At 44.0% G+C, this 24,060-nt stretch overlaps 1 protein-coding gene and 1 long non-coding RNA gene across 2 annotated transcripts in view; both read left to right on the plus strand.

The window, feature by feature from the left end:
- FDX1 (ferredoxin 1) overlaps positions 1–9,639 on the plus strand; it is a 24,352-nt gene extending 14,713 nt beyond the window's left edge. Inside the window, exons 3-4 of the mRNA XM_059708017.1 lie at positions 3,628–3,757; positions 8,962–9,639. Coding sequence (XP_059564000.1) covers positions 3,628–3,757; positions 8,962–9,076 — 245 coding nt within the window. The 3' untranslated portion in view covers positions 9,077–9,639. The remainder of the gene's footprint in view (positions 1–3,627; positions 3,758–8,961) is intronic.
- The window catches only part of LOC132240607 (uncharacterized), a 419,797-nt gene extending 406,224 nt beyond the window's left edge, over positions 1–13,573 (plus strand). Inside the window, exon 2 of the long non-coding RNA XR_009454359.1 lies at positions 11,743–13,573. This is a non-coding gene — a long non-coding RNA (uncharacterized LOC132240607). The remainder of the gene's footprint in view (positions 1–11,742) is intronic.
- Positions 13,574–24,060: the final 10,487 nt, after the last annotated feature.

Here is a 24,060-nt window from a genome sequence, read left to right on the forward strand (position 1 = left end):
ATACTTGGCTTGCAGGACTCAGGATTTGTTATTTTAATAACAAAGCTGAAGAAAGTTGCTGGGAATATTTTGTGAGGATTGTTGCACTTACATTTTGAAGACAAAAGGAGGCTGGATTTCCTGATTTGGGGCCTACAGTATTTCCAGAGGGATTTGCTATTTTAGTTTTGGGTTTGTCTGTATTGGGTATTGGTAACATAAAAACAGAAATCAAGATAAGTATATATTTATTGAATACTAGGGGATAAATTCATTAAGAGTAGTGTTACTTCTCTATGGAGTCCTAAAATACTAGAGCCAGCAGGCCCTTAGAGGTTATCTTCCTCGATCTCTTATACAGATGAGAAGAAAACAGGTCTGAGAGGCTTGCCCAGGACACAGCAGTGTGGTAGGTCCATCTAGATCAGAGGTTCCCAACCGTTTTTGGCCATGCCCCACCTAAGCATCTCTAAAATCCTGATGGCCCTCTCCCCCCACCCCCACCACGTGACATATAATTCTTATTCAAAAAGTGAACTTCTGTTCATGTGGAGGAAGCCTAAAAGGCCATTAACTTGATCTAAACAAGCTTCCAAAGAACATGGCATCCATGAAAGAGGAAAATAAAAGAACGAAAGGACAGCTGAAGTACGAGGAAGAAACTACTAAGAAAATGTTAAAAAAATATGAAGTGATATGAAAAAATAGCAAATAAAGTTTCAAACATATAATGGAGAACAAATGCATAAATATGTCACAATATATTTATATACTGTATATGAAGCCCCTAGCACCATAAGAAATGCAAAAAATTCACTGTTAATAACTCATTCTGGAGTTGCTCTCCTTAAAAATCAAATTGCCCCCCCCCTGTGGGGCATGTGCCCCACGTTGGGAACCACTGATTTAGAGCCTGGCCCTGCTGCACTTCACTCGTTCTCTTTTTATTGCAGGGGTTTTTGAAATGTGTGTGTGTGTTTACTTTTTTTAAGTAGAGAAAGCCCTTTTCTTTTTATGTAAAGTATATCCATTTACCTTTTGTTTGAAATATTTCAAATTTACACAAAAACAGGAAACTAAGCTTCTTGTTCAAGTAACTAATTGGTGTGTATATATATTTGTGTAGTATACTGTATATGTGTATATTTACATTATATCTAATATTTAAGTAAGGGGACTTAGATTATTGCGTGGAAGGATCTAGTTGTCTCAGCATTGGGCAGTTTAGATGAAAGTCACCACTCATCTCTAACAGGTAGCATGACCTTAGTGCAGGGGTCCTCAAACTTTTTAAACAGGGGGCCAGTTCACTGTCCCTCAGACCGTTGGAGGGCCGGACTGTAGTTTTAAAAAAAAAACTATTAACAAATTCCTATGCACACTGCACATATCTTATTTTGAAGTAAAAAAACAAAACAGGAACAAATACAATATTTGTATTTGCATGTGGCCCGCGGGCCGTAGTTTGAGGACCCCTGCTAGTGTATTTATTTAACTTCTCGGGTTTAGTTCTCATTATGTTTTAAAGAAAAAGTTAAATTACTTTAAGATTTCTTATAACTTTCAAATAATACTAATTACCAACACTTGCACAGTGTTTACGATCTACAAGTCGTGGTTTCAAGTATATATGCTAAGTACACACTCATATGTAATCCTCACAACTACATGAGATATTGGTGCAGATACACTATTGAGGAAACAGGCATGGAGGGTTAAGTAGCCCAAGTCGATGCCATTAGTAAAAGTGGAATCACATCGAACCCAGGGAGGCTGGCTCTAGGGCCCACAGGCATGACTCCTCTACTTCACTGTATGTTCTCTCTCTTAGTCTTGTTACTTCTTTGAATTAGATTTTATGAAAATGAACATTTAAGGAAGCCTCTCGGTTTTTTTTAAGATAACAAAATATGAGTAACAAATGTTTAAATTATGAGGGAACCATTCTTAGTCAAATGATCTGTTCACTCAGGAAAATTAAGGTTACTAGATATTGATAGTAGTTCTTCTTACATATTCTGTGTGTTGTTTATTGACCAAAAGAGAATCTAAATCAAACTTAAGTAACTCCTAGGAGTCTAATTTTCAAAGTTGTTATGGTTTTTATTGTTATTTATTAAATAGCTTATTTATTTATTTATTTATTTATTTATTTATTTATTTACTTACTTACTTATTTAAGAGAGGAAGGGAGAAGGAGAGAGAAAAATATTCATGTGAGAGAGATATATTGCTTGGTTGCCTCCCCTATACACCCTGACCAGGGATCAAACCCACAACCTGGATATGTGCCCTGACCAGGAATCAAACCCACAACCTGGGTATGTGCCCTGACCAGGAATCAAACCCTTCGGTGCATGAGCCAACACTCAACCAAGAGAGCCACATCACTTTTTAAAAATTAGTATTAACAAACAAGCTGGAAAACTATTTTTGATGTAGAATTTAACGAGAACACAATTCTGCACGATTCTTTTTTGGCAGACAGTCTTGGCTGCCATAGTTTAAGAAGAGCCCAACCAGGCTGAGGGAAGGGATGCAGAACTCATACAAGAAAAATTTGGAAGACTTGGGTGTGCCCAGCCTGGCGAAGGGACAACAATCTCAAATATATGTAAAGCATTGTTTAAAAGAAGGATTCACTAAATAGTTAATAAAATTTTCATATAAGCAGAGCAGAAAAGAGGTTGCCAGGGGCTAGAGGTGAGGGAAATAGGGAGAGGTTGATAAAAAGGTGCAAACTTTCAGCTATGAGACGAATGAAGTCTGAGGAGCTAAAGTATAACATGGTAACTACAGTTGATAACACTGTGTTGTGTAATTGACATTTGCTAAGAGACTATAACTTACATGTTTTCACAAGAGTTTTATATATTTAAAATGGATATGTTAACTGGATGAGAGGCACACTTTTACAATATATATGTATATCAAATCACCACAATGCACATTTTAAACATCTTACAATTTTATTTGTTAATTATGTCTCAGTAAAGCTGGGGAAAAAAGGATTGGACTCCACGGGATAGGACTGGACCAGTAGGTGTAAGAGTTCCAGACTAGCTCAGCAGAAGCCAAGTGCAAAATTGGCTGGCTTATGCAGGTGTGGATTTCTTTCCCAGGAGGTTTTCAAGGAAAGGTTGGGTAACCCCTGGAAAAGGATCTGCAAAGCAGGTTCAGTCATAGTTGGGTTGAACCAGGTGATGTCTCAGTTCCCCTTTCACAGTACCTGGCATATACTAGGCACTCAGCAAATAACGGGCAGGAGAAATAGCTTATTATTTAAAACCAGTTTGACTCTTAAAGTGAACTTACTTGATTTCTGTCCTGATCACAAGGAAAGACTGAGAAGGAATATGTACCATTACTTAACTGTGGGTTTGCTTGCTAATTCCTCTTATATACCATAGGGTTTCACAGATTGTGTTGAGCTCTTCAGAACTTTTAAAAATAATATGTGAATGTGATTTCAGATTGTGTGTGGGGGGGTGGGGGCTTGTCCCTAATTTCCATAATAATTCAGAATAAAGTCTTAATTATGGATGCTAATGCTGATGTAGAATGTAGAAATAATTAACTTTAATTCAAACCCAGTTTGAATTGTGTTTAATGTAGAGCAGAGTAAGTTCAATTCTGTTGCTTTTGTAGGCGCATGTGAGGGAACCTTGGCTTGCTCTACCTGCCACCTCATCTTTGAAAAGCACATATACGAGAAATTGGAAGCAATCACTGATGAGGAGAATGACATGCTTGATCTGGCGTACGGGCTAACAGATAGGTAAGATTTAGGACCACTTCAGTTGTACTGATAGTCTGGGAAAATAAAGGTTTTACTGGTTCACGTCTGGGTAAGGCCAGACCTGTGTGTGTAATAGTGATCTTTCTGCGTAGATAACAGTTAAAAGCTTTGAATATAAAATGTGACATTTCTCTTTGTTTCCACTATTCCACAGTTTAGCTCTTACGAAACTTTTCTTTTTTATAAAAGTAGAAAAATAAACCTTATTTAGTCTATTTTTATTCCAGGGATTACTGTTTGCCACAATTTAGTGAATTGGGATTACATTTAATGCTTTTTATGGTATCATCGAAGGATAGATTTGATAATTGAATGAAATTATAATGGAAAGTTTTACCTACTTGAGAACAGAATTTTTAAAGATACTTAATATATAATAGTAATTATGTTAAGATGAAGTTCTACTTCTAAGTGTACATTAAACTACATCAGTCAGGTTATTCTTATTATTAATTAATAGGTAGAATTACTCTTAAAATTGGTAACATCTAAAGTAGCAAGTGAGTGGTATCAAGTGATGCCTTATTCTTTTTTTTAAAAAATAATCTTTATTGTTGAAAGTATTACAAATGTCCCCCTCCCCATTGACCCCTTCTAGCCCACACCCACCCTCCGCCCCTTCCCACCCCAGGCCTTCACCACCCTATTGTCTGTGTCCATGGGTTATGCATATATACATACAGGTTCTTTGGTTAATCTCTACCCTTCCACCCACCCACCCCCACCTTCCCTCTGAGATTTGACAGTCTGTTCCATGCTTCTTTGTCTCTGGATCTGTTTTGTTCAACAGTTAATTTTTTTTAAAATATATATTTTATTGATTTTTTACAGAGAGGAAGGGAGAGGGGTAGAGAGTTAGAAACATAGATGAGAGAGAAACATTGATCAGCTGCCTCCTGCACACCTCCCAATGGGGATGTGCCCGCAACCAAGGTACATGCCCTTGACTGGAATCGAACCCGGACCTTTCAGTTCGCAGGCCGACGCTCTATCCACTGAGCCAAACCAGTCACGGCTCAACAGTTAATTTTGTTTATTAGATTCCACATATGAGTGAGATCATGTGATACTTGTCTTTCTCTGACTGTGATGCCTTATTCTTAAACATTAGCTGATATTTTGGTTGGAGCCAGGAAAAATAGCTAGTTGATTTACTGTGTAAGGGGCAAAATAATGAGGGCTTATGTGATGTTGGCTTTGGTGTTTACCTGTAATTTGGTGACCCTAATGTAAGATAATAATAAAAAATTAAAAATAATAGTAATAATAATAGCTTTATTTTAGGTGTATTATGTAACTACAGTTTTGTTAAATTCTTAGCAAACTATCTTATCTAAAAACATAAATTTTCTTATCCTCACAAAAATGTTTAGAGCACATTCTAAACCCCATCTCCCCTGAACCGATGTCAGTACTTTCTCCTCACACCTTTTGGCTTTTACTCTCTATGGCATTTGCCACAAGCTCATATGTTATACTAGTAGTCCTGCCCACAAATCCATGCACCAGTAGCTCACTGCCACCCTCCTGTAGCTCTCTGCCTGCTGCCCTGCATCCCCTGCCCCCCCTCATAGCTTGCTGCCCTGCCCTCTCCTGTAGCTCTCCACTGCCTGCTTGTAGCTCGCTGCCCCACCCTCCTGCTGATCTGTGATCTGGTCGTTACATGGTCAGTTGTTACGTAATGACCATTTGCATTTTACATCTTTATTATATAGGACTAGAGGCCCAGTGCACAAAAATTTGTGCACTCGGGGGGGGGGGTGTACCTCAGCCCAGCCTGTGCCCTCTCCCAGTCTGGGACCCCTCGGGAGATAACGACCTGCTGGCTTAGGCCTGCTCCTGGGTGGCAGAGGGCAGGCCCAATCCCTAGGTGCAGCCCCTGGTCGGGCTCAGAGCAGGGCCGATTAGGGAGTTGGGGCGCCGCCCCCCGGTCATGCACAGAGCAGGGCGGATTGGGAGGTTGTGATGCCACCCTCAGTCATGCTCAGGATAGGGCCGATTAGGGGGTTGGGGCACTGCCCCCTGTCACACTCAAGGCAGGGTCGATGGGGAGGTTGCGGCGCCACCCCCTGTCACGCACAGAGCAGGGCCAATCAGGGGGTTGGGGTGCTGCCCCCTGTCACGCACAGAGCAGGGCTGATAAGGGGGTTGGGGAGCTCCCCCCTGTCACCCACAGAGCAGGGTCAATCAGGGGGTTGGGAAGCTCACCCCTGTCATGCACAGAGCAGGGCCCATCAGGGGGTTGGGGAGCCCCCCCCCCCCCGTCACGCACAGAGCAGGGCCCATCAGGGGGTTGGGGAGCTCACCCCTGTCACACACAGATCAGGGTGGATCAGGGGGTTGGGGAGCCTTCCCCTGTCTCGAACAGAGCAGGGCGGATAGGGAGGTTGTTGCCCCACCCCCTGTCACACACAGAGCCGCAGGGCGATCAGGGGGTTTGGGCGCTGCCCCCTGTCACACTGATCTCGGTGCCTGGAGGTCTCTCGGCTCCGCTGATCCCGGTGCTGGGAGGCATATTACCCTTTTACTATATAGAATAGAGGCCTGGTACATGGGTGGGGGCCAGCTGGTTTGCCCTGAAGGGTGTCCTGGATCAGGGTGGGGGTCCCCACTGGGGTGCCTGGCCAGCCTGGATGAGGGGATGATGGCTGTTTGCAGCTGGTCACACACCCTTCAGGGTGGGGGTCCCCACTGGGGTGCCTGGCCAGTCTGGGTGAGGGGCTGAGGGCTGTTTTCAGACTGGGACTGAAGCTCCCAACTGCTCCTTTTTTTCTTTTCTTTTTTTTATTCTGGGCCAGCTTTAGCTTTGAGGCTTGGCTCCAGCTCTGAGGCCTCAGCTGCTGAAAACAGGTATCTGGTTTGTTTCAGTTCTATAATCGAAACTCTGTATCAACTCCAGCTCTGAGATCCCAGCTCTCTGAAAGCTGGTTTCTGGGGTTTTGTTTAGCTTCTATATTTGTTACAATGTTTTTTAAACTGCAAGCTCAGAGGCCGGCAAGGCAGGCGGGGAACATTGGAGTCCTCTGTCACTGAAGCAAGCAAGCCTCATGTTCAGTTTAAGCTGCCTGGCTGCCGGCCGCCATCTTGGCTGGCAGTTAATTTGCATATCGCCCTGATTAGCCAATGGGAAGGGTAGCGGTCATATGCCAATTACCATGTTTCTCTTTTATTAAATAGGATTATCTGCAAATATGTCTCATCTCTTCTATTTGATTGAAAGTTCACTCCTTAATACTGATATTAGCAACTAATCCTCCACAGAGTCCAGTGAGGAGCCTGTTTATTATCCATCTTTAGGATGAGATTAGGAAATGAGTGTTTGGGGAGGGGCATTAAGGAAGTGTACACGCCACGTTCAGGCTAGATTCTGGACCTCTGGTCTGTTTGGCTCTCAGGTTCTAACCCACTGCTGCCTCCTATTGCATGCCTGGGCGCCCAGTGTGTAAGAGGTGTTCAAACTATTGAAGTGAGTTGCTGCTCTTTGTACCCCCACTGATATTTAGAGCTGTGCCTGGAGATGCTCTGTGAGTGTCTGATGAATGTGTTAATGAAACCAAGACTTCCACATCACATTCCATCAAATTGAAGACAATTGGATTGTAAGACTGACATTTATTTTTGTTTGCCACTAAGAAAGAAAAGAGCACTGCTAGTAAGAATATGGCACAGAGTTATTACTTAACCTATTTTGTGCAGAGTAAAATAGCTATTTTGAATTACCTAGACATACATTTGTATATCATTGTTAAAAAAGGAAAATATAAATAAAATCGGTAGTAATTCTGAAAAAGGGAAGAAAATGGGATTATAATTATTCTTCCAATTACAAATAATTGCTTTATGAATATCAATTTACACACTTATGAATATCAGATTTACACTCTGCTGTGTTTTTGTATTTGTTCTTCTGTAATCCTTTTGCACTTATTTCCGGAGGTCCCCATGGGAGGAGGAGATATTGTAGAAAGCTTTATTTTTGTGGAATTGCACCCCTGAGTTTCCAAGGTCCCATTTCCCTTTGTCCTGCCAAGAAAAAAGTCCCATTTCATTTTCAGCAAGGCTAAGATCGAAGCCAGTGTGGGGTTTTTGTTTCATGTTGGAGCAGTGTCCAGGCCAGCGTCAGGCTAGCTTAGTTGGTGTTTCTAGCTGCAGTGCATGTGGGGTCTTCAGGGCCGCATGGCTATGGAGGGAACACAGGTGAATGAGACTCCTTTGTCTCCAGGATTATGTATTCCCAAATTTTTGTGGGTTTGCGTTGGCCCTGCCCCCTTTAGCTAATGATCTCTGTTCTCAGGTTTGACTGACAGGCATCTTCCCTATGTCATCCCGACTCACTGTGCATGCACCCATCTTCCCCTTTATCCAGTCCCTTCCCCCAGTAATCTGCAGGGGATGGGCTGGTGGTTCCCTGGGGAGTGTGAAATTGCAGCTTCCTGGTGAAGCTGCCCAGATGACATGCCTATAATGTTTGGCCTCCCCTTTGCTCCTTTCCTGTCATTAATAACTAGCTAATCACAATGGTATAATTTTGACTGGTAGTTAAATTCCACATATGTAGTAGTAACATACTTCTTGTAACTCATTTGAAGAGGCACCTATATGAATATTGTGACCAAGTTTGCAGCACTGATGTGACTGCCACCTCCCAGTGTAGCAGTGGTTGTTAGATGCCTTTAATTTTAAGATTTAACTGGATTTTAGAGATGTTAAAAATGTGGGGAAAAGATATATTTGATAATTGATGCTTATATGTGTGTGTATTCCAAATTTCTTGTTTTAAAGACTTTCTTTATAGTCTGTGTATGGTTTTAATTATCTGGGAATTGATTAGTCATTTTCTTGGCATTGCTAAAATCTCAGTTCTCTTCTCCACTGTTGTGCCTTCTGATTATTTCATTGCTTGTCAGTCCTTTCACCAAAAAGCAGTAGTACTGGTGAATCAATTAGTAGGTGTTGGAGACTAAAGACTAAAATGGAGCCATGGTCCATTAGGCTTTTGGGTTTTTATGATCACATTTTCTTACCCTCTAGTTGAGAGGTGAATATGTTTTTCAACTTAAAAGAAATGGAAAAGTTAAATAAATTCTTAACTTTTTTGAGTAAGAAAATGTTCTTTAAAACTGCATTGTTTTATGAATAATACCTACTTAATACTAAACCATACCTCCCCCTTTTTTATACAGATCTCGGTTGGGCTGCCAAATCTGTTTGACAAAGTCTATGGACAAAATGACTGTTCAAGTACCGGATGCCATGTCTGATGCCAGGCAATCCATCGATATGGGCAAGAACTCCTAAGATAGAATAAATGGGAATATTTTCACAGAATGTTACCTATTTTTATAATTATTATTTCTTAATTAAATGAGAGCATGGATGAATGAGTTTACTATGATGACCTGCTTTACTACTTTAATTCACCTTGTATAATTACTGAATTTTGTAGTCCGAAAGTATGCAATCTTTATTTTGTTTAAATTATAAAAAGCAAATCAAATATTAGAAAACATAGGATAAAATGGCACATATTTTACCTTACATTTGTTTAGCAACTTTAGCAAAATGTTTTCATATAAATTCTATGCCTATTTGCCTATAAAGTAGGTTTAAAAAGGCACTATCCCTGTGAGATGTGGGTGAAGGCAGAGATCTAAGAGTGAATTAGAAAATCTGTACCAGAACCCACATCCTGTTACTACAAATTTTACAAATTTAATGTTTAGATTGAAACTGGAGAAATTATGAATATCTTATTTATAGTGGTAATTAGTGTGAATGTGAATGGAAAAAAACTGTTGCTTCGTTCACTGATTAATTTCAAAGACAGTTGTAACCTTATAAATAAATATTTCAAAATTTTATTCAGTGAAAAGTTTTAAGTCTGAGCATAGGTAATATAACTCTGTCAAATAAGTTTGGTCTCAACCTTTTAAGAAGGGCTAGATTTTACTGTTGTTTTGTGTTTTGAAAGAAGTTGGGACTAAACTGGAGGAATGAACAAAAAATTAGGTGTCTTTATTCTTTTCTGTCCTAAGCAGAATGGTGTGTCTTTGTAATATTTAAAAAATAATGCTGATCTATAAATCTCTGCCTGTAACAAAATTGAGGTCCTCTGGGTTAGGTTTTCTCTGTCCTGAGCCGCAGAAGGAAATGAGCAGACTTGCCCACTGCAGAGCTGGGCAGAGGCGAGCCCCTTCCAGCAGGACGGAGCTGCGCGGTGTGCAGTGAGCTCGGCAGCGTGCATCGTCCCGGAGATGCGGGGGAAGGCTCGATCACCACAGATGACCAGTTACGCATAGCAAGCATTTATATCTGTATCTTTACTCCAAGTACACTGGTAAATGATATAAAAGGGTATGTAGTGTCTCTTGTAAATATAGTAAAACATCAACTAGCTTGGACTAATCACGGGGAAGGGCAGAACAAATAAAAGGAGAAAGTGAACTACAAGACCCTTGAGTTAGCTTCAGGCACATCTGTGCAGTTTGATCATTTGCACAAATATTGGTCAAGTGCAGTAATTGACCTACAACATTTTGTTGTGTCCATTGGGGAATACAGAGGTGCAAAAGATAAGGATGCCCTCAGGAGCTCACCTTTTATTAGGAAAAGATAAAATTCATGTATGCACAAATAATTTGCTTGAACTTAGCCAACCAATTTGCCAAATAGAATACTTAAAGCTAACACGTAAAAAATGATTAGGAAGAATTTAGGGGCATATGTTCATTTGACATTTTATAACTATCGAGTGCCTTCTATGTGGAGAGCACTTTACTATGAAGTACTTTAAAATAATTTGTTCTCTTAATTAGCTTCAGTATTCCCCTTTCATTCTTTTGTGGATTACCTAAACCTTCCTTCCCAGAACTCTTAATGATGACATTCAGCCTAAACACTAAAATTTAGATTCTAATTTTCTCAGATTTCAAAATATAAAAATTTATACTAATGAAGTTTAAGTGTATCACTTAATTGTATCACTTAAATAAAACCTACCAAACGTATTAAATGGAAGATATATCCTAAATTGGTTGGTATAAAGATTATTGTTTTCAGTTTCAAAAACAATTCTTTCATCTTTAATAGTGTGTGCATTCAGGTAACTGTTAGTTGTCTATTACTGCAAAACAAATTGCCCCAAAACTTAGTGGCTTATGACAATGATCTCCATTTGTATGGGCAGGAATTCACAGTGCAGAGCAGGATGGCTCATCACTGCTTCACAGTGTCCGTGGCCTAAGGTGGAAGATGGAAAGGCCGGTGCTGCAGCCATCTGCAGACTGATGATCCCCTCACGTGACTGCATGTGGATGCTGGTGTCAGCTAGGGATCTAGTAGAGGCTCTTGACTGGAACACCCACATGTGGCCTCTCTGTGGCCTGGGCGTCCTCACAACGATGGCTGGGTTCGAAGAGCCAGCACCATGAGAAAGCTTGCATTCCAGGCAGAAGCAGTATCTTTTTTTAAAAAATGTTTTTATTGATTTTAGAGAGAGGAAGGGAGAGCGAGAGAGGGAAAGAAACACTGATGTGAGAGATACATTGATCACTTGCCTCCCGTTGAGCCCGCAACCTGGGAATGTCCTGACCAGGAATCGAACCGGTGACCTTTCAGCTCATGGGATGAGGCTCAACCAACTGAGCAACACTGCCCAGGGCAGAAGTGCTGTCCTTTTAATGACCTAGTCATGGAAGCTACACAGTCTCACTTCTGACCTTTTTTTTCTAGAAGTGAGGCACTAAGCCTAGCCCATCATTTGAATTGTATGTCAAAGAATTTGCATACAATTCAGGGGTTCTCAACCTTCTGGCCTTTAAATACAGTTCCTCATGTTGTGACCCAACCATAAAATTATTTTCGTTGCTAATTCATAACTGTAATGTTGCTACTGTTATGAATTGTAATGTAAATATCTGATATGCAGGATGGTCTTAGGCGACCCCTTGGGTCGCGACCCACAGGTTGAGAACCGCTGGCATACATGTTTTAAAGCCACCACAGTAACCATTATTTTTAGATTAACTTACATTATTGCCTTTGAAATTGGCCTTTTAATTAACAGTGTTCTAAACGTTTTTAAAAAGGGCTAGATTTTACTGTTATATTGTGATTTGAAAGATTCTTGTGTCTTTATTATGATGGTTTGTTTTATTCTGTAACTCCCCACGGTTTTCTTGACAGTTGATTTAACGATTTGGCTATCATCCAATGCTGTGTAATTTTAGTTTACATTTCCTGTCATTTTACCATCAAGAAAGGTATCTTCCTTTGGTGTAATACTTTATATAATGGTTGGTTACATGCTAATATTTAATATTTTATGTGGTTTTCTCAGATAAAACCAACCTGTAATCACATAAGTAACTCAGAACTGCTTGGTTAGTTTTTTAAGTGAGCCATTCTAAGAATTTCCAAAACCTTTGCCTAACTTTCACTGTGAAAATATTACCTAATTTTTGTCTTAAAGGACAGTTTTCCTTTTTCTTTATAACTAATTAAGGATCTTGTAATTCATGTGGTTTCTATTATGGTCACTAAGCATTTATTAGAACTATGACATTTCACTTGAAAGATTGTTTTCTAAGGGAAATGTACATTCATTATATGTTTTCCCATATTTTCTTTTTCTTCCTTTTTACATACTACAACTCTTCTGATTGCTTTTCCTTCCCTGACACTACCTGAAGTATTGTAGTTAATCACATTTTGTAAAAGGTGAAGGATTTCTACATTCTGAAGAATAAGGGAAACTGCATTTTAGATGAAAATTTGTTAGATGGCTTTCTTATTTATAGGGTAACATAACTCAATGAAATAAAAAATAGTAATGTGTTTTATGGACATTTAAAATAATATATGAAACGTATTCTAAGTATAAGCCATTCAGAGACATTCAAACATTACATTTCAACTTTGTTTCCTATTACAGACATATTTAAGAATAGAAATAATGTCCTGGTTAAGCAACCAAAGTATTCCTTTAATGTGTCAACACTTCACATGATATCAAGTTATTTTTATCAGATTTTTTTCTGTTTATAAGTTTTTAGAAACTGAAAAATTAGGAAACCAGCTGGAGGTGGAAGGCATGGTCACTTGCAGACAAGTAAATGTGGGCTGTACCAGAACAGAAACAGGGAGCTAAAGGGTAATCTAAACCTCCCAGAAGCACCTTAGGAGGCAAGTGGACAGGAAAGATCTTCAGAGCGAGTGGCGTAACTTCTGCAAAAACTTAGCAATAAATCATCTAATCAGTGTCTTCTCTCTGTTTTTGACTCCCATTTGTTCATCTTATTATCTGGATGTATTCTTTGTCATTTTATTTTTAGGCTTGAGTATTGTAAAATGAAGTGGGGCCATTGTGCCTTTCTGGCTCCTTTTGTCTACTAGTCATTTCTGTAACCATTAACACTCAGCCTGACTTACCCAGTGGCCTTTACCATCCCTCACCTGTGCTCGTGCTCTGCCTCATTCAGCCCTTTTCTAGCATTTACTACATGTGTTACATAACACTGCACAAAGCAAAACTCACTGTATTTTCTCCCTGATAGATTAAGCTTTCTAAGAGTGTGGAATGGGCCCTAGCCGGTTTGGCTCAATGGATAGAGCGTCGGCCTGCGAACTGAAAGGTCCCAGGTTTGATTCCGGTCAAGGCCACATACTCGGGTTGTGGGCTTGATTCCCAGTATGGGGCTCGCAGGAGGCAGCCAATCAATGATTCTCTCTCTTCATTGATGTTTCTATCTCTTCCACTCCCTCTCTGAAATCAATAAAAATATATTTTAAAAAAAAGTGATGAGTGGGTTGTGTTCAACTTTGTAACTGCAGCGTCTATCAGAATTTAGCCCACAGTAGGTACACAATATATACACGAATTAATAAAAACTTGGTCTTATAAGAAATACTAGGGGCCCAGTGCACGAAATTCGTGCACTGGGTGTGGGGCGGGGGGGAGTGTCCCTCAGCCCAGCCTGCCCCCTCTCACATACTGGGAACCCTCAGGCGTTGACCCCCATCACCCTCCAATCGCAGGATCGGCCCCTTGCCCAGGCCTGACGCCTCTCACAGAGGCGTCAGGCCTGGGCAGGGGACCCTCATTTCCCCCCATCACTGGTTCTTCCCCCAGCCCAGGCCTGATGCCTCTGGCCTAGGCGTCTGGCCCGGGCAGCGGGGACCTGCAGTGGCAGTGGGGGGGCGCCGCGATCACGCAGGCTCCGCCCCTGCCCCTGCAGGATGCCTCTGGCCTAGGCGTCCGGCCCGGGCAGCGGGGACCCGCAGCTGCAGCGGACCCGCGATCGTGGGCTCCGCTTTAGGCCCAGGCAAGGGGCCCCTAGCTCCTGGGACTGCCAGCTTCGACCGTGCCCAGCTCCCATCGCTGGCTCCACCCCTACTTCCTGCTATCACTGGCCTGGGTGGAAAAGGCGCCTGATTCTCTGATCATGGCTGGAGGGCAGGGCAAAGGCGGCCCCAGGGCTGCCTTTGCCCTCCCCCCCAGTTCTTAGCTCCCCCCTGGGTTTCCGATCACTGTCAGTGGCAGGGGGCTTCTTCCTGCTTTCCCTTTCGCCTCCCTGCATTGTGCCTACATATGCAAATTAACCGCCATCTTGTTGGCAGTTAACTGCCAATCTTAGTTGGCAGTTAATTTGCATATAGCCCTGATTAGCCAATGAAAAGGGTATCATCGTACGCCAATTACCATTTTTCTCTTTTATTAGTGTAGATGCTTCTAGCATCCTGCCCTGTGGCAGTCACCTGTTGTGGTTGAGAATACTTAAGCTCAGTATAGGCCTATCTACTGAGCCTGTATCCTAGCCCCAACTTGACTGGAGTCAGGATACATGGGAGATCAGGTCGTTTACACTGTAATAAAAAGGACTATGTTCAACTTGTCATAATTTTTAAACATGTCTTGGATGAAACCGCTTTTGAATGGGCTGAATGCAGGTCCTTCTGCTGGTCTTAGATCTTGTAGGTCATCGATTCTTGAAATCTGAGTGTTGAGGTCCTGTGGGTGGGTCAATGACTCCATCCCCTTGAACCATGGGACACTGCTTTGACCGTAATAAATGGGTGCTCCTTCATCTTGGAAGTGTCTGACATCGTATTTCAGGTAGCCCACCGCCATTTCTCCTCAGCATAAGGCTCCCTATTGGTCCTGATGAGGATTCCTCAAAGTGGTGGAAAAGGGAAGGCAGTTTACATAATATGCCCAAACCGACAAGCCAAAGACAAATATTGAGACACTGAACTTAGTTTTGTTTTAATGTTCTCTCTTTAATAGAGTCTTACTTTGTTGTTAACCGAAGTCCAAAGATTGAATGAGCCTCCCTGAGAGCAGAGTAAGCTCTCTTCTAAGGCTTGGGGGAGGGAAAACAAGTTGTTTGAAGACCTGGGTACTAGACAATGAGCTAAACTTGGAAATAAAGCAGAAAGATGACTGCTGGTCCCCTCGGAGTTGTACTTAGAGTCTTGGCCAGTTTGGCTCAGTGGTTGAGTGTTGACCCACCCACCAAGAGGTCACAGGTCGGATTCCAGGTCTGGGCACATGCCCTGGTTGGGGTTTGATCCCCATTAGGGGGCATGCAGGATGCAGCTGATGGATGTTTCTCACATTGATGATTCTTTCCCTCTTCCTGTCTCTAAAATTGGAGAGGACGAAGGGAGGATGGCCCCAGGAAGCTGATTTTACTGTTTTTTCTTTCCTCCACCAGGGGTTAAACATTTGTCTAACATACCAGTTCTCAGCCGACTGGCTGGCTGCATTTGTGCAGTAATCACACACAGGCTCGTAGCTCTTCCACAGTCCCAGTGAAACCTGGCCTTCGGGGCCAGAGCCTTATCTTGATACGACTAATGTGCACACTTCAAGATGTCTATCGCCAAGCCCAGAATTCGCTCCAAGCGGCAGGATAACTTATTTCAAGGCCTTCGATTATGAAACCACCTGTTGGCACTCATGTCTCTGTTATTACACAACTTTTTTTATGCCACGAGTCCAGTTCTGTGGACTGACTATGGCCTCCAAAAGTTATTTGGAGAGAGAGCAAAGGAAAAACTAAACAGGAAACAAGTAAGCCAACAGTCATCACCTAATGCAACTGCACAGAAAAGTTGAAAATATTTTAAGTGTTCTCAAAATGTTTGTAGATATCAAAGAGCCAAACCATCTGGGTGAAGCATTCCATTAGTCTTATTTTTTGGTAGGGGCATTAATTTTGAACTGGAAAAAGCTCATCCCTGCCCAAGTTAACATACTTTGCACTTAACACCTCATTCAGAACTCCCAAGCACGTTAAGTTGTAATTAGCAATAAAACTTAGAAGTGCGTAGCTATTAATATTTGTCTTTTAAACATTTGACCATGAAGCTTGAAAAAGAGAAATCCCTCCATCTCCCCAGGCACTCACAAGTCCTGCTGAGATACTATTCTATTCTAGCTCCTCTCGTGCCCTTCCCACTCCCCTTTCTCGCCTTTTTATATTGACCCAGCTCCTTGAGCCCTTTGATCCGATTCTCCGTGGTCCGCCTACCCCCACTCCTCCCTTCTGTAGTGTAGTGCCTATTATGTCCTCCTTTCCAAGGTATCTTTCCCCTCCAACTAAGCATTAGTACCGAATAATCACCAGGAGAGCTCACCAGGACTCACTAGGACTCGAGAGGACTTTTCAATGTGGTCTCTTATAAACCTGGACTGGAGATAAGAGACTGCGATTTTGAATAAGGAGGAGACCTCCAGGATTGTAGGGCCAGTCTGTGCAGACTCGGGAGTCAGCTGTAAGGCCCCGTGATAGGACTGACAAATGAGACCAGGCCCCATCTAGGATGAGGAGGGAGACAGGAGGGTGGCAGCTGCTGCTATGTCATTCCAGCCAGCTGCCAAATAGGAAGGCAGGCCAGTATTTTCAGATTACTATATGCTTTTCAAGAGAAGTAAGGACCCAAATGTTTCTGAGAAATATGGTTGTTATATGATTGCAAGGATTTTAAGTTGTTTTAGTTTGTTAACATGGGGTGAGTTAAACAGCCAAGAGCTGATATAGTGGGCAGCCACCTTGCAACCTCTGGTCTAGAGAACCCCTGGGGCAGTTGAGTCCTATTTATTAGGACTTTCATTATGCTCAGAAGCCTCTGCAATGTCAACATGGCTCTCTTTCAGTGAATTTGATTTTGAAGGAACCTCAAAACCAGAGATTCACCTGCAAAGAGATTCTCTGGTCTTAGGAGGCTGGCCTGACCTGGGGTGACCATGGGTTGGAGTATAACATCTAGCCCCTCTAGGCTATCTGCCTGATTCTAGGCCACACGGGTTTCTGACAGGTCTGTATTCTCTCTGGTCACCATGTGAAAAGGGCAGGTGTGCCATCCAAGATTTTGCCAAGTCTTGCTTTAATAGACCTAAGATACCTTTAATAAGCCTGGATTAAAAGTATCCTACATTAGGGTGATCAATTGAGAACAAAGTGGGTCATTTCACATTCCTCAAGTGCAGACCAAGCTCCTCCATACAGAATGTAAGCGACCTTGAGCCTCAGACATGAGGTTCGGGTAACAGAACCCCTGTAGTCCCTGTGTACGTCGAGCACTTTCATAACCACATGTGCTTAGACTGATCCCTGGAGCACCCTGCTGCCCCTTCTGGGCCTCTTTTTATTTTTATTTTATTTTATTTTATTTATCTTCATTGTTGGAAGTATTACAGATGTCCCTTTTTTCCCCCCCATAGATCCTTCCACCCTGCACCCACCCTTCTCGTCCCTCCCCCCAGGCCTTCATCACCCTGTTGTCTTGTGTCCATGGGTTATGCATATATGCGTACAAGTTCTTTGGTTAATCTCTACCCACCCACCCACCTTGGCCTTCCCTCTGAGATTCATCAGTCTTTTTTTCAGTGCTTCCATGTCTCTGGATCTGTTTTGTTCATCAGGTTCCACATATGAGTGAGATCACGTGATACCTGTCTTTCTCTGACTGGCTTGTTTAGGGTTAACTCTCGATGCTCTTTAATATATCTTCTGGGAAGTCTTCTTCGAACTCTCAGCTGGTGCTAAATGTCCCCGTTATAGACCCTCACGATACAGTTTCTTAGCATTTCCCATATTAGTGTATTGAGATTGGCTGTTGTTTGTCTCTGCCACTAAGCTGTAAGCACATCCTGGGAATCATACTGCTCAGAGTCTGGTGCCTGGCACACCAGCCAGTCAACAGATGCTGGTACTAAGATGTTGGAAAGCAGGGAGTGGGTGCCTTCATGCTTGAGGAACAAGCCACGTGAACACTAAAAACAACAAAAGGTAACTGTATAAAGTCCTAAATATCCCAAACTCAGGACACTGGTTTCCTGAAAGGCCCCAGTAACAGCTAAGTTTTTTTTCTTTTCTTTTTTTTATATTTTGGGAGGACAGAGACTTCTGATCAGATATGCGTGACCTTGGAGAAAGAAGCAAGGGAGGCTGGGGGATAATATCCATTTATTCATTTAATGACTATTTATTGAAGATCGACTAGGTGCTGGGGACTCAGCAAGGACTAAACAAAACACTTAACCCCCTGCCCTTACAGCTTACTTCCCGGTGGTAACAGAAGGCACATGGAAACGTAGGGTGTTTTCAGTGGTGACAGTGCTTTGGAGAGCAGTGGAGCAGGTGGGGAGGGGTGTGGGGAGAGTGAGGAGCTGCACTTTCTGTAGGGTTGTCTCTGAGGTGGAGAGGTTCTGGGTGGAAGGCCTAGGGTGCGGGCTGGGGTCAGAGGGCTAGGAGGGCGGCTGGAAGTCAGTGAGTGGAGAGGAATTCCCAGATGGTGCAGGTCCTGTAGGCGCAGCAAAGACTTGGCTTTGCTCTCGGGGATGGAAGCCCCTCAAGGGTTTGAGAAAAGCAGTGCGATGCTCTGACCTATATGCACGGTTCGCCGCACTAGGTGCTCACAGCAACTACTTCATTCAGTCTTACAAAATCCCCTGCAAGGTGTGTGCTGTTCCCACAGGTGAGCACTACACGGCCTTCTCCAAGATCAAACAGGCTAAGTGTGGGAGCCAGGAGGACATCCTCGGTAAGCCCCGGCTCTGTCCTCTACCACAGGAATGGCACCTATAAACCCTGTACAATTATTGGGAAAAGCAAATGGTAAAAAAAGGGTCCAGCAAAGTGCTTGAGGAACTCAGTCAAGTTTAATGCCTTCTTTATTGCGAGGTCGCACACACTAACAAAGTCAACACCAGAGAGAACACCCCCACCTTTAGAGCCTAAAGCAGGCACATGCATGCATGGATTTTAGTGGCCTTCTCTCTTTCATCCAGTTTCCTTCCCGATGTACTGAGCCTGTTGCACTGCGCTCTCGGGCAGTTTCCAGCTAGAAGCTCTTCATTGGTTCGACATATTCCTAAGTCTCCGTCATACCCTTAACGAGGAGCATCGTCAATCCCCAACATCGTCAGCCAGAACAGACGCTCTGAGAGGTGGGACCATAGCATGGTCCGGTTAAATGCCAACGTCATTTAAGGTTGGGTTGTGTCAATGGTCTTGCCAAAGCGCTGTGGCTGAGCGCCCTGAGGAAGGTCTTAGAGTTGCTGAAAATGATGCAAAATGTCACTGCTTCCCAGGCAGGGCTGGAGTGTTGCTGCCTCCCGTATACCATCCTGTTCCCTTATAATTTCCCCCTGGCCTTTACTGACTGACAGTTGTGCGTCTTTAAAAAAAGGATCCCAGAATATTGCCATTATGCAGTTGCCTAGAAACAGGGCCTAAAATACATCTGGCTTTAATAGGAGAGCTAAAATGAGTTTTCATTTTTTGGCATTGTCTTTCTCTTTCCTCCTCCCCCCACCTTTTCTTTGTGTCAACCATGAATTGCAATAGAATTTATCACTAATCCTTTCTGGACAGTTCGAAGCCAAGACACTGAACACCAAGAGCATGTTCCTACCATGGGGAGCGTTAGCAACACTGGCGTGGAGTCATGAAACCGCATCCCTGGCCCGCTTACACGCAACACGTATAGAATCTGTACCATCAGATCCCTCAGGGCTCACTCTCCGAGAAAGCTGTGGCCAGCACTCCTGAGGGTGCTGGAAGGAGGAGACACTGTCTCGTCATCAAGGCATGTTCTAGTACAGTTTGCCAAACAGCTACAAACATAATTTTCTGACCCATAAACGTTTCTATTCGCCACCCTAACCCCTCTTCCAGGATCCAGCCTCTCTCTTTTTCTACCTTTTTTATCACTGCATGTTTGGTCCGCCTTCCCCTACCAAATGCACAAGGCAAACACGAGCCCTCTTAGCCTGGTAACAAGAAAAAACAACAACCCAGCAACACCCGTGAAAAGGAGAAACAGAATATATCGAGTTTCTTTCGTGTCTGCTGTGTGATCTCTGCCTGCGGAAACACACTGATTTGCAGCGATGCCTCTGGTGGCAAAGGCCGCACAGTGTCTTATCAGTTCATGAGTCCAGAAACCCCAAGGCCAGGACAGCGTCTGGCAGGACAACCCTGCCGACCACTCAGACACTCTGGAGGCTCCAGGACTCAGCTCTGCAAGGGGAGGCTGAGGATATTCACGTTCAGACATGAGCTGGTCTAGAAGTACTTTCCTTGCCCGGCATCACCTCCAGGCTGTTCCCAAACTCGCCTGATCATACAAACCACCTGACGGCTGGTTGAACCGGGTCATTCAAGGCCTCTCCCCTGAAGCCTGATGCAGCAGGTCCAGCGTGGAACTTGGGAGGCAGCCTTTAGCAAGCACCCCGATTCTTATTAGGCGAGTTTAGCAAACACGCAGGCCAACAAGGGAGGGCCCAGAGCCTTCAGGCTGCAGATACGGCTTCCTCTGACCACGCTTCTTCCTTCCTTCCTTCCTTCCTTCCTTCCTTCCTTCCTTCCTTCCTTCCTTCCTTCCTTCCTTCCTTCCTTCCTTCCTTCCTTCCTTCCTTCTTTCTTTTTTTCACTAGAGGCCTGAAATTCATGCACTGGGGGAAGGTGTCCCTCAGCCCAGCCTGCACCCTCTCCAATCTGGGACCCCTCGGGGGATGTCCGACTGCTGGTTTAGGCACACAGGGATCAGGCCTAAACTGGCAGTTGGACATCCCTCTCACAATTTGGGACTGCTGGCCCCCAACCGCTTGCCTGCCTGCCTGCCTGATTGCCCCTAACTGCTTCTTCCTGCCAGCTTGATCACCCCCTAACCACTCCTCTGCCAGCCTGATCAACACCTAACTGCTCCCCTGCTGGCCCGATTGCCCTCAACTGCCCTCCCCTGCTGGTCTGGTCACCCCTAACTGCCCTCCCCTGCTGACCATCTTGTGGTGGCCATCTTGTGTGAGGGTGTGATGGCCAATTTGCATATTACCTCTTTATTATATAGGCTTCTTTCTCTCTCTCTCTCTCTCCCCCTTCCTTCCTTCCTTTCTTTCTTTTTTTAAAAAATATATTTTTATTGATTTTAGAGAGGAAGGGAGAGGGAGAGAGAGAGAGAGATAGAAACATCAGTGATGAGAGAGAATCATTGATTGGCTGCCTCCTGCATGCCCCACACTCGGGATCGAGCCCGCAACCCAGGCCTGTGCCCTGACTGGCAATCGAACCGTGACCTCCTGGTTCATAGGTCAATGCTCAACCACTGAGCCACGCCAGCTGGGCTGTACTTCTTTCTAATCCCACCTTTTCTCGCTCACACTTTTGGCTCAGAGGTAACACCCCTAGTGCTACTCCAGGCCTTTGCTTGTGACTCCACAAACCCTCCTCACCAGGCTTCCTGTGCTTTCAGGCTCAATCCAGGTATCACTTTCTTGTGTTGTGGAGTGCCCTGCTCTTGCTACTGACACAGGAACAGCACCTCGCCAACTTTATCCCAGTTTCCAGTTCCTCCATTTCACCTCCACATCACACGCCTCAGTTTGAAGGCAAGGGCTCTTGTGTGTTTTATGGTCATGCGTGCTCCATGCCTGGGAGAGGCCCCATGGGCACATGACAGGTGCTCTTTAATGGTCCCACTGCGAGCACGACACTGACCTCCTGAGAGCTGGGTCCTGAATCTCTGCAACCTCTGGCCGCTCATTCCGTGTTAGCCGTGGGACGTTAGCTGAATGAGTCACTGAGGAATTTGACTTCATGACCAGGCTAAGGCCCACGCAGGGCTCTTCATGGAGGGGGGATTAAGCAAACAAAAATTTCAAAGTCAACGAGGAGCCAAGTTGGGGAGAACTGTGGAGACAGAAAAAGGGTAGAGGAAAAAGAGACATACAGGGAGGAGGCAGTGGGGAAGTTGCCATAGTGAAGGGGGTGAGAAAAGTATTGAGAAGGGAATGAGGGCTGACTGTTTCTAAACAACGCGGTTTTTGTTGGGAGTTTCCAAAGACAGCCCAGGGGTCACCAGGGCCATCTCCACTGTCCGCCCCTCTTCTGACTCTGCACACACCCTCACCCAGCGTGCGCATCGACACTGCCTGCGGTTAGGAGAGTGGATTCGAGTCGGTGCCAGGGCTCCAGGTCTGGCTCCATCCTGCTGACCTTTCTCTTTGGGCAGATGCTTAAATATTCTCTGCCTCAGTCTTCTCAGTTGTAAAATGTCTATGCTGATGGTCCTTCCTCATAGGGCTGTTAATTAAATATGGTAATTCATGCAAAGTACTTAATACAGTAGGTGGACCTGGTGATGAGTGTATGCCAGGCATTGGGTACGGTGTCATTAAACAAGAGAGTGGCCAAGAGCCCAGGCTTTGGAGTAAGACAGGTGGAGTTGAGAGATCTAGCTCTACCGCTTCCTAGGATTGTGACCTCAGGCAAGTTACTGCTCTGAGCTTCAAGTGTAAAGTGGGGAAATAGCTACTATTTATTGAGCACTTACTGTATGACGAGCACTTTGCACCCATTAGCTTGTATGAGCCACACACCCATTCCATAAGAAGACTATTACCCTCATGTACCCATCACCCAGTTTCAACAAGTGTCAATTCCTGTGATGACTGTTTTATCTATAACTCCTCCTCATCCACATCCAATTACCTCCCCGCCACTGTTATTTTTGGGCAAGCCCCAGATAGAATTGCACTTGGGTAGCTTCACCACATCTGGATTTATTCTAATCTAAGTAAACAATCTTGGTTCTGGACAGGAAACACAGTCCAGCACCTTGCCTGTTGTCACCATTCTTGTCTTTCAACTTCTGAACCACCCTTCTCAGCCCGCTGATGAGCTGATCCTTGGGCTGCAGGTGGCGCTGGAGTTAGAAGCAGAATGAGGCTAAGTACCCTGCTCGCCAAGGTAGAGGTCACTGCCAGGCGGGAGTGTAACAGGAAATTATCTCTTTTCCTTGGCCTTGTGCAGATAAACTGGGTAAGAGTGCCTAGGGTGACTGTTCCAAGCCACAGCCAGAGTCTCCCTGTGTAAACCTGCCCCAGCCTGAAGCCCTGTCCGCATAGCACCTGGCCACGATTGCTTAGACAGCGGTTCTCAACCTGTGGGTCACAACCCCTTTGTCGGTCGAACGACCCTTTCACAGGGGTCTCCTAAGACCATCCTGAATATCAGATATTTACATTACGATTCATAATAGTAGCAACATTACAGTTATGAAGTAGCAATGAAAATAATTTTATGGTTGGGTCACAACATGGGGAACTGTATTTAAAGGGCCAGAAGGTTGAGAACCACTGGCTTAGAAGAACCAGGATGCTCTTTGGGGGTTGCTCCAAGGCCACTGAGACCACTTTCGAGCTGGTTTCCTTCAAGTAACAACAATAAGCTCTTAAGCTGCTGTATAGGCAAACTGGGAAAAGCAAACAAACAAAAACCCCCAACCAAAAAAACTGTTTTGACTAAATTGTCACTTGATCAGGCCACATCAGGCTACCATTGTGGCTAACTTGTCAAAAGTCCTTCCCACCCCAAAGCATTCTGAAATACCTAAGCCCTCTAGTGAGCGGAACACTGTCCTGAGTATCCTTCCATCTCTTTGACGTAGATGTCTATGTCATTCTGAGACCAATGTGCTGTTTAAAAGTTCCTTTTTTTCTTTTTTTCCTCATAGCTCACTTTGCTTCGTAAGCGATAGGCTCTAAATAGATTGGTTCACCACTGCTCCAAACAAAACAATCCTATATAATAAAAGGCTAATATACAAATTGACCGAACAGCAGAACAATCAGTCCCTATGATGTGCACTGACCACCAGGGGGAAGATGCTCAACACAGGAGCTGCCCCCTGGTGGTCAGTGCGCTCCCACAGGGGGAGCGCTGCTCAGCCAGAAGCCAGGCTCATGTCTGGCGAGCGTGGTGGCGGTGGCAGGA

This window comes from Myotis daubentonii, chromosome 9 (assembly GCF_963259705.1).
Source record: "Myotis daubentonii chromosome 9, mMyoDau2.1, whole genome shotgun sequence".
Lineage (NCBI taxonomy): Eukaryota > Metazoa > Chordata > Mammalia > Chiroptera > Vespertilionidae > Myotis > Myotis daubentonii.